The sequence below is a fragment of the Myxocyprinus asiaticus genome, chromosome 23 (genome assembly GCF_019703515.2).
Source record: "Myxocyprinus asiaticus isolate MX2 ecotype Aquarium Trade chromosome 23, UBuf_Myxa_2, whole genome shotgun sequence".
NCBI lineage: Eukaryota > Metazoa > Chordata > Actinopteri > Cypriniformes > Catostomidae > Myxocyprinus > Myxocyprinus asiaticus.
In genome coordinates, this window is record NC_059366.1 from 45,747,501 (window position 1) to 45,758,521 (window position 11,021).

The window sequence follows — 11,021 nt, forward strand, 5'->3', positions numbered from 1 at the left end:
ACACACACACTCACACACACTCTCTCTCTCTCACACACACTCTCAAACACTCACACACACTCACACACACACTCTCTCTCACACACACACACACACACACACTCACACACACTCTCAAACACTCACACACACTCACACACACACTCTCTCTCTCTCACACACACACACACCCTCACACACACTCTCTCTCACACACTCACACACACACTCTCTCACACACACACACACACACACTCACACACACTCTCAAACACTCACACACACTCACACACACACTCTCTCTCTCTCACACACACACACACACCCTCACACACACTCTCTCTCACACACACACACACACACTCACACACACACTCTCTCTCTCACACACTCACACACACCCTCACACACACTCTCTCTCTCACACACACACACACACTCACACTCACACACACTCTCAAACACACACACACACTCACTCACTCACACACACACACACACACACACACACACATGTTGGTTTAGCTATCATTTTGACTCTCCATAGACATAATGATTTTTATACTGTATGAACTATAGATTCTATCCCCTAACCCTAACCCTACCCCTAAACCTAACCCTCACAAAAAACTTTCTGCATTTTTACATTTTCAATAAAACATCATTTAATATGTTATTTCCCTTGTGAGGACCGCTGGCTGGTCCTCACAACGTAGGTGATCTCAGGTTTGACTATCCTTGTGGGAACATTTGGTCAGGCTTCTGTCAATTGACAAAAACCTTTAAAGGTGACATTCATTAGAATGGATGCAGAATCCAAAAGGTTTAACATGTTTTGCTTTTTTTAACATGTACTAGCAGTACCATGTTCTTTGGACATGTACCATGAAAGTACCATGGTATTATTTGAGGTACATTGGAGTACCATTTAAATAAATACCATGGGACCTAATTTTGGTAATCAGTCAGTGCCATACTATTACCATCATTGTACCATGTGCATTAATTTGTAAGTTGTCGAAAAACCCTTCTGTGACAGCAGAACTTTGAATCCACCTTATTGAGACATATAGTTTAGAATTATAATTTTTTTAATTATTTGAAACAAAACGATTATTTTAAATAATCCGACTGCTAAAATCAAAGAGCTTTAAAAAGAGTAGGGTCATATCTTTCCTTGTTTTTATAGAGTGATTTATTTATTTATGTACATACATATTCATTTTCTTTATATTGTATATAGAACTACAGACAGTGCTTGCTTCTACGGTATATTTTACATTTTTTAAACCTCGTTTTAGGGGTACTTTATATATTACATAGAATCTAGATTTCAAATGTCAGATTATTTAAAAAGCATAAAATATATACTACAGATTTAAAAGTAGCAGGGAGCGAACAGCATCGGATGAATGTGCTTTGGTGGCCTCTGTTGTTGATGGGGGTAAAATAGAGGACGGAGCTGTCCACTCATGGTGTGGTGCTGAAATGACGCAGGAGGAAAAGTGACCGGAGGCAGAAGAGTCCAGTCAAAATAAATGTAATCAAGATTATGCCACAAATGTTGATTTCTTTCAACATATTTCTTTAAAATGCAAGGAATCATTGCTGTAAATGTAAGTCAGGCAACCTAAACATGTTCTTTATTTAAGTCAAACATACTGAAAGTAATAATATATATTTTGACTTAAATAAAGAACATGTTTAGGTTGCCTGGCTAACATTTACAGCAACTGATTTTTTTTTTTTTTTTTTTTTACAATAAAACAAATAAGCCTAAAGAGTTTCAGATAGGTGCAGCTTTTCAGCTATTTTTCGTCTCTGAGTTGCACCGAGGTATTTATGTTTGTTGAAGGTTTTCTCCAAACTAGAGATCTGGTCGAAGGTGAACTTGGTTCTGGCGTGACGGTGTGATCCAGATTCTCCTTCACTGTCATCACAGACTTCACTCTCAGATGCAGAGGTGTATCCACAGCTGTGGATAGAAAAGGTCAGATACAATCAACAAATGCAAATAACTCCTTTGAATACGACAATGAGAAAGTCAAACTTACTTGTAGGGGAAGATGGGGCCTTCTTCTCTCCTTTGTAATCTTGTCCAGCCAAGTCAAGTATATTTGAAGATGCTTTTGAAACATCTCCTGGATCTCCATAACATTTACATGAGTTACATCTATGCATTTGGCAGACACTTTTATCCAAAGCAACATAAAGTGCACTTATTACAGGGGAAATCCCCCTGGAGCAACCTGGAGTTAAGTGTCTTGCTCAAGGACAATGGTGGCGGCTGTGGGGATTGAACTGGCAACCTTCTGCTTACCAATTCTGTGCTTTAGCCCACTATGCCACCACCACTCCTGTTGACTTCCTTATTCTGGTCTAGCTGCTGAGCATGGAAGCTCTGGGACGGCCACTCTACAGGGAAGTTATTGGACATTATGTTTCTTTTCTAAAAAATTATTTGATGAGCTGTAGTCCTTTGTCTTAGTAACTTGGGTTTATGTAGGAGGTGCTCCTCTTATTTGCACGAGTAACTATTTGATGGGCATTGTAATTGGTGTTAATAGATGTGGCAATGGGCTTGTTCACACTTGGACTTGTGATATCCAGGCGCCACCATGTCTGAGTACCTCCAGTACCTGAGGAGAGCAAGGATAAATAATCATGCATACAATCAACTGAAGGAGAGCAATATCATCATCACAAGACATAATCTCGAGATTAAAGACTGTCGCTTCTTTGGGTGGATTACTGTTTTACTTACAGTGAGATTATGTCTTGATCCTCATTGTTGTCGAATCGTTCCAATATATGCAAATGCGCATCGACTCGCAATATGCTTGTTTGTTACATTAAAAGCATTAAACGAAACTGCATGGGTTTTCATCTTCACATGATTGTGGATTATTCTCCTGTTTCATTTTAGTTCTCCAACGTGTAAAACTACGGTGAGACACCGGGTTGAGCCCCCTACACCCTGTCAGCCCGAATCTGGTGTCTGCTGAGGGTGTTTTCTTCTCTTTTGTCTGCTGTCAATGAGCAACGAGAGAGAGGAAAAGAGAAAGGCGTTTGATGTCTATTGGCGCAACAATTTAAATTTGTCTCCGGCGCCTCACAAACTCCCGCGATTGTTGTTGATGGCGTCCCACGATTTTGCATTGCGCTCTCGGAAATGCTGTTCTACTCTGACAAGGGGAAAAAATAAATAAATATAATATATATATATATATATATATATATATATATATATATATATATATATATATATATATATATACAGTATATAATAATAATAATAATAATAATAATACATTTGTTAAAGATTGTTAATTTCAATTTGTTGACACTTTAATTAATTTAATAATTTTTAATTTAAAATTTAAAATTATTAAATTAATTAAAGTGTGTGTATATATATATATATATATATATATATATATATATATATATATAGTATATAATAATAATAATAATAATAATAATAATAATAAATTTGTTAAAGATTGTTCATTTCAATTTGTTGACACTTTAATTAATTTAATAATTTTTAATTTAAAATTAAAAATTATTAAATTAATTAAAGTGTATATATATATACAGTATATAATAATAATAATAATAATAAATTTGTTAAAGATTGTTCATTTCAATTTGTTGACACTTTAATTTAATAATTTTTAATTTAAAATTAAAAATTATTAAATTAATTAAAGTGTATATTATATATATATATATATATACAGTATATAATAATAATAATAATAATAATAATTAATTTGTTAAAGATTGTTCATTTCAATTTGTTGACACTAATTAAATTAATAATTTTTAATTTAAAATAAAAAATTATTAAATTAATTAAAGTGTATATATATATATATATATATATATATATATATATATATTATATACAGTATATAATAATAATAATAATAATAAATTTGTTAAAGATTGTTCATTTCAATTTGTTGACACTTTAATTAATTTAATAATTTTTAATTTAAAATTAAAAATTATTAAATTAATTAAAGTGTATATATATATTATATATACAGTATATAATAATAATAATAATAATAATAAATTTGTTAAAGATTGTTCATTTCAATTTGTTGACACTTTAATTAATTTAATATGGAAGTTAAATGTGTAGCCTAAACTTATCAAGATTTCCAAAGAACCATATAGCTCACCTCAAGAACCCTATAGAGCCAAAAATGGTTCTGCTGAAAATTGGTATCTGCTGAACCTAAAGATACTGCAAATCATATTCAATGAACCTTTGTTTTTCTATTCAGAAACATACAGATAAATGCACTTTATTATAAATTGCACGACATAATTGTAAACAAAAATATTGTAGAATGGGCACATAACATTGCTTTGTCAAACGTTGCGACACAGTCAGGATTGATTTAGCTAAATGGACATACGTTATAAACGTTGATGCACTCTCTGTAAGCGGTTCTACTTAATGTTAATAGGATGTTAGTGGGTCATTAGTACTGTATCACCTCTCCTCTGTATGGACATGACCAGTGGCGCGCGCGCACACAGATCCCAGACATCGTGGAGCCGGACTGTAGAGATTATGTGGAGAGTGTAATCATCAATGAGCGACTTAATTAGGACTAATTGTTGACCATGATCTGCTCGTTAGATGTCGTTTGAAGTTCTGCAGCAGAGACAAACAGAATGAGTTGACGCATATGAAAGCGCAGTATGCTGCTTCAGTGACATTAGGGGGTTTGTGCAGTTTCTACGGCGCCTACAGTACATCTGATTTAAATAAATCGTATCTGATATTATTGCATTCGTCATTATTCGTCTCCACAATAATTTCTGTCTTTTGAAAGTTTCAAACTCATCAGTAAATTGGCTGCATTAAATTTATAGTCAGTTTTAAGTTTGTAGGACCATGCCATGTGACACAGTCTAGGCTGCTTGATCATAACTTATATTATCATAAGCCTAATATCATCAGCAGGAATTTAGAAGTCTGCATTTCGTTGTTCTTAAAGGAATATGCCAGGTGTTCAATTCAAGTTAAGCTCAATCGACAGCATATTGATTACCATAAAAATTTATTTTGACTCGTCCCACCTTTTCTTAAAAAAATAAAATAAAAAACTAAATTTTAAACCCCACACAGATTGACCATAGTTTTTTTAAAGAAAAGGAGAGACGAGGTTTTTGTTGTTGTTGTTGTTGTTGTTGTTGTTGTTGTTGTGGTAATCAACATTATGTCACAAATGCTGTCCACTGATCTTAACCAGAGACCATTAAACAGAGAGGGGCCACTTCAATTAAAATTAATAGAAAAAATTGGAACGCCCAACATCAACGAAAAGCAGTCCCGCCTTAGGCTACAGGAAATAGAGCCAATAACCTTTTAGATACAGACATCGCCTGTCAATCAACTCGAGAACGCGCATGCGCATTAGCTATACAAGCCGTGAACTTTTCATTTTTTAGCGTTATCTGAGGTAAAGAAGCACAATTTATGGTACCAGTATTGTCAGATTTTGCTGCTGATTTGAAATATGTTCTTTGATCGTAATCTTGAGCAATTGTTTTGGAGATTTCGGTCTTTCCTCATTCAAGTAGATAGGAGCTGAACTTTTATGCCGCTTGTTTAGGTAGAAAAATAGCACCACGAGAGCGTTTCAAAGATGACCGCCGAGTGACCTGACTTGCTAAACACACTTTGGCTGAACTTTAACTGAAACCGGAAGGAAAGAAATAAGTTTTCGCTAAATCCTCCTCTAAGAGTTGTTGTGGTCAACATGAATTAATAAATGTGTTTAACTCGTAGAAAAAAAAAAAAAACACTGAATCAATGAATGATGTATTTTGAGATTTAAAGGAAGCATTTGTGGCATAATGTTGACTGCCACAAAAATTTATTTCGACTTGTCCGTTCTTTTCTTTATAAAAGCACAAATCTGTGTTCCAGTGAGACACTTACAATGGAAGTCAATGGGGTCAATTTTTTGGAGGGTTTAAAGGCAGAAACGTGAAGCTTATAATTTAAAGCAGTTGCATTATTCTGTTAAAATTCCTGTATTATTTGAGCTGTAAAGTTGTTTAATTGTAATTTTTACAGTCATTTTAGGGATTTGGGTTTGTTGACATTACATCGCCATGGCAACAGAGTTGTAACATTGAATATAACTTTCCACAGATGTGGTTAGTAAGTGATTTAATCACAGTAAAATCATGTTGACACACATATTGTTTATGTCTTGTGTCTATACTTTTGAAACAGTGAGTATTTTAATGTTTACAGATTGACTCCATTGACTTCCATTGTAAGTGTCTCACTGGAACACACATTTGTGCTTTTTTAAAGAAAAGGAGAGAAGAGTCCAAAGTATTTTTTGTGGTAATCAGCATTATGCCACAAATGCTGTCGATTGAGCTTAACTTGAATTGAACCCGGAATATTCCTTTAAGTCCACTTAATTTAGCATGTAAGAGTTCAAATGAAATATCCGGCAATCGTGATACTTAAGATCTAATCAGCGTTTAGAACAGAATGATCAGTGACATTTCAAGTGTGCATCGTGAATAAACGTGAATAAGTTGAGAACAAGCATGCACAGTTCACACAAGCAAGCAAACTTACAGGATAAAACAAACTTTAATTCTCACAATAAATAAACACTTCTTTTAATTAAACATTTTAAAGTCGCTGTATTTCATACAAAGCGTATCTGTACAAAGATTGCACACAGAATGTGATATAAGTGTTATAATGGAAGGAGTCTTTGGGTGAGTCTTCAGTAGTAATGTTGCGTGGGCATCATGATGTGATGTTGAGGAACTTGATGTGGCATCATGTGTTGAGCGCTGGGCATCTGTTGATGTGGCATCATGTGCTGAGCGCTGGGCATCTGTTGATGTGGCATCATGTGTTGAGCGCTGGGCATCTGTTGATGTGGCATCATGTGCTGAGCGCTGGGCATCTGTTGATGTGGCATCATGTGCTGAGCGCTGGGCATCTGTTGATGTGGCATCATGTGTTGAGCGCTGGGCATCTGTTGATGTGGCATCATGTGTTGAGCGCTGGGCATCTGCTGATGTGGCATCATGTGCTGAGCGCTGGGCATCTGTTGAGGTGGCATCTGATGCATCAGTGGTCCATTGAGCCCTTGAGGAGGAAACGGAAGTCGCTGTCTGTCGAAGCAGTGGTACTGAACCGGGTGGATGGGCGGTAAAAGCACAGGATGCAGAGCTGGAACAAGATAATCGGCGCGCATCTCCTGCATTTCGCGTTTCAGCTTCATGCGACGGTTCTGGAACCAAGTTCTGACCTGAAAAATCCAAGAAATCCACTTTTAAAAATACGCTCCATTTTCTTAACTTTTTCGCTAAATAGCTGTAACAGCAAGAAACATTTCTCCAATTTTAGCTGTATTATTTTAATTTGCTTTGGATTAAAGCGGCTGAAGTTGGAGTTTCTCACCTGTGTTTCAGAGAGATTGAGCTTTAGGGCGATTTTGACTCGTTCTCCTACGTCCAGGTATTTATGCTTATGAAAGATTTTTTCCAGCTTGTCGATCTGTTCAGGTGTGAATTTGGTTCTGATTCTGCGCAGGACACCTTCCTGTTCCATCTCAGGTCCATCTTCAACAGATGCGCATTCAGACGCGGCCGCTTCGCTCTCATAACCTGAAGAGTACCCGCTGTTCTCTGAAACTGAACATATGAGATAAAGAGTTAAAACATGGTTCAACTTGATCTTTATTTAAAAATCAAAGGGGTTCTGTATCTCGTATAACATTGATGAGGATACTTACAGCTTGGAGATGAACAGTTTCTGGGTGTAGCTGAGATGGTCACTTCTTTCTCCTTTGGCACGCTGGTGGCCTCTAGTTTCTGCTCAACTTTGGAGATCTTTGGTTTAGGCTGCAAGTAAACCTTGTCGTAGGAAGTTGGAGGCCTCGGTTGAACCAAACAAGGTACATGAGGCCTGCATGGCTCCTTCTTTGGCTCCAGGAGGTCTTTAGGTGTACAATCGTGAACGCTTTGGGCGAGCCATTCCACAGAAAAGTTCTTCACCATGATTGCGGGGGAAGTCGTGCATTTACCCGAGTACAATCCAAGTCTGTTGGTCAGGCCTCCAGAAGCGGCTCCCAATATATAGCCCGTCCCAGGACTTCATTAACATATGCATGGAAGAGTTAACGCCTGATGGATTCTCAATCATTAGGCCTAATGGCTCGTTATTGAGGTCTTTACATATCCTGTGATTGTGTGAAAGCCTGGCGCCAGCTTGTCTGTGAGAACCTCTGGCTCATCCAGCTGTCTGCCTCCTCTCCAAACAAAGATGGTGTCAGAACAACTGGATCCAGAATGGCGCATTTATGTTGAAAATAGCATTGTTGTAATGGCCAGACTTCAATGGCCAGAAAAAACTTTTAATTTATTGTAAAACACGTTTTATCATGGCATACAGAAAGTCGAATCCTAAATCATTGCGACTTTTTTTTTCAAACTGGCTATTTATATCCATTATGGCGCATTTATTTTGAAAATTACATTGTTATGGAAGAAACCTAGAAACGTTTTTTGTATTCAGTATTTTACTATGTGACTTATTCTTTCTTAAAATTACTGCATAAACATTTTGACCATATATGCCTATTTGTATAGATCCAGTATGACGCATTTATGTTAAAAGGGAATTTTTTTATCATGGAAACTTAAATCCTCAATGGCCAGCAACTCAGAAAGACACTTAAATGGCCAGTAAAGGTTTTAACTATTCTTTCTTTCCTTTTTTCACTTCTCAACACATGCCTGATCCTACACTCCAAAAAATAAAATAAGAATAAGATAAATGCATTTCAATTTTAGAACAAAACTCCATCTAATGTAATGGAGTAATCTTAAAATAAAATAAATAAATAAATAAATAAAAACTAAATATTTTAAGCTTTATTTAATTTAGTTAAAACATTACACTTAATTTGGATGGAAATTTGTTATGAAATTGAAATGCATACATTTTAAAAATAGGCTAAAATATTTATGTGTGTGAATCGTTGCGTTTTACTTCTTGCTCTTTTGTTTGGCTAATAAATAAGTCTCCAAACAAGGAATATTTTATTTATGTTGAAAACTGCATTGTTGGAAACTTCAATTCAATTGACAGAAACCTGTAAACTAACTTACATGGCTTGCATGATTTTACAAATATTTTACAACACATTTCAACATGGCTGATCCCAAATTCCAGCATTCCAATTTGCCTGTTGGTTTCTATATAAAATATTTGAAGTTCTAAAACATTTTAGGCTTTTTAAAACCAAGTATGTTCTGTTCAGGTAACTATGCATCTGTTAAATTAATCCAGCAACCACAAAAATAATATTGCACACTTCTTGCACTTAAATATAGTACTTGAAAGCATTTGGCTAAGAGTAGTTTCTATTTTTATATAGTTCACCAGTGATGTCTGTCTGTGTTTCTTGACTCTGGTGGGTCCATACATACAAAGACAATCTAAATGTATTTGAAATGGCCCTCACACATCCTCGATGCCCCGCGGAGTCACTGGCGCCACTGTCCCATCAAGAGGAGCGTTTGGTGCAGTTGGTAAACATCACGGATCAAAGGGATTACAGTAGCAACACAATTAACTTTGACTGACCAGCAGCTGAGATGGAAAGATGTGCCATGACCAACCATTAGTTTTACTAGACTTTTTATTTAGGCCTAAGATTTATTTTTCAATTGCGTGCGTTGTGTGTGTAGGCCTATAGGCCTCATGTTTAGATGCTTCCTTTAAGCCATGACAAGATATCTACTTCAATCCCAAAATAGTATTTAGTCGTTGCCTTTTCTTTTCTTTTCTTTTCGTGTATGTGTGTGTAAATACGTGTTGCCAACGTATAGATATAAAAGGCTTTGGTAATGTGAGGCTTCTTTTCACCATGCTCAAAGCAATTTGTATTTGTATTTTTAATGCAATGGGGGAAATTTAACCCTTCATATTGACTACATATTTGTTTGATGTTGCATGTGTAAACAAAACAACACGTGCTGTGATTCAATAATAAAATGTCATATAAATGACATAAATAAGAAATGTCATTTCGTGAAGCAGCTTTGGCTCAGAAGTCTGCAGTTAATCAGGGATTTCATGTTATCGGACTGTCTTTGAATCTCTTTGGATAAGAGACTGAGCCCCTCAAAGGATCGTTTAACTGGACAATGATGATAACAGCATGTTGAATGTTTCCTTTATCAATGATCTGTATTCCAGGAGCGTTTGATCGAAGGCCGCCGAACGCTGGAACGCAACTTTCATTAGTGGACATATTAGCTCCACCTATATTTAATGGGTTATTATGCATGTAACACCTACATAATTGAAAAAAGTTTTAATCCTGCACTGTAAATCAACTTAATAAAGTGCTTCATATGGTAACATCTAAATGAACAGGTTTTATCGAACTCCAAAATATGATTTAGGATGACACCAACTACATAAGACCTCTGTTAAACCAAGCAAATTTTTTTTATTTTATTTATTTATTTATTTATTTATTTATTTATTTATTAGGGTTAGATCAGACAGTAATAGCGTCTTAAGATAAGAACTGCACATTCAAATCACTTATTTGCAGCATGACCAGCAAATTAAACGCTTTATGTGCAACCAGCAAGAAAAAAACAGAGGCCTACAGTTTTTCCATCAAGGGTTACTTAAACCCTTTAAAGGAATATTCCGGGTTCAGTACAAGTTCAGCTCAATCGACAGCATTTGTGGCATAATGTTGATTACCACAACAATTAATTTCGACTCATCCCTCCTTTTCTTTAAAAAAAGCAAACATGGAGAATGCGGTGAGGTGCTTACAATGGAAGTGAATGGGGTACATTTCTGGAAGGTTTAAAGGCAGAAATGTGAAGATTAAAATTATTTGGTTAAAAGTCATGTATTATTTGAGCTGTAAAGTTGTTTAAATCGTCATTTTTACAGTCCTTTCAGGGTTTTAGGGTTTATGGCATTACATCGTCATGGCAACGAA

The 11,021-nt window shown here is 35.7% G+C and overlaps 1 protein-coding gene across 1 annotated transcript; it reads right to left on the bottom strand.

Moving 5' to 3' along the window:
- Positions 1–6,729: 6,729 nt before the first annotated feature.
- Positions 6,730–8,538, bottom strand: LOC127414387 (homeobox protein vent1-like). Its single transcript, XM_051652390.1, has 3 exons — positions 7,782–8,538; positions 7,448–7,680; positions 6,730–7,295 (listed from the first exon to the last, which is right to left on the bottom strand). The coding sequence occupies exons 1-3, from the start codon at positions 8,044–8,046 to the stop codon at positions 6,762–6,764; spliced, it is 1,032 nt and encodes a 343-aa protein (XP_051508350.1). The 5' UTR covers positions 8,047–8,538; the 3' UTR covers positions 6,730–6,761.
- Positions 8,539–11,021: the final 2,483 nt, after the last annotated feature.

Bases quoted from the DNA above. Each gene is read 5' to 3' on its own strand.
- LOC127414387 (XM_051652390.1), bottom strand. From the start codon at position 8,046: ATGGTGAAGAACTTTTCTGTGGAATGGCTCGCCCAAAGCGTTCACGAT. The intron at 7,681-7,781 runs GTAAGTATCCTC...TCATATGTTCAG, and splicing joins AAACTGTTCATCTCCAAGCT to TTTCAGAGAACAGCGGGTAC. The intron at 7,296-7,447 runs GTGAGAAACTCC...TGGATTTTTCAG, and splicing joins TCAATCTCTCTGAAACACAG to GTCAGAACTTGGTTCCAGAA.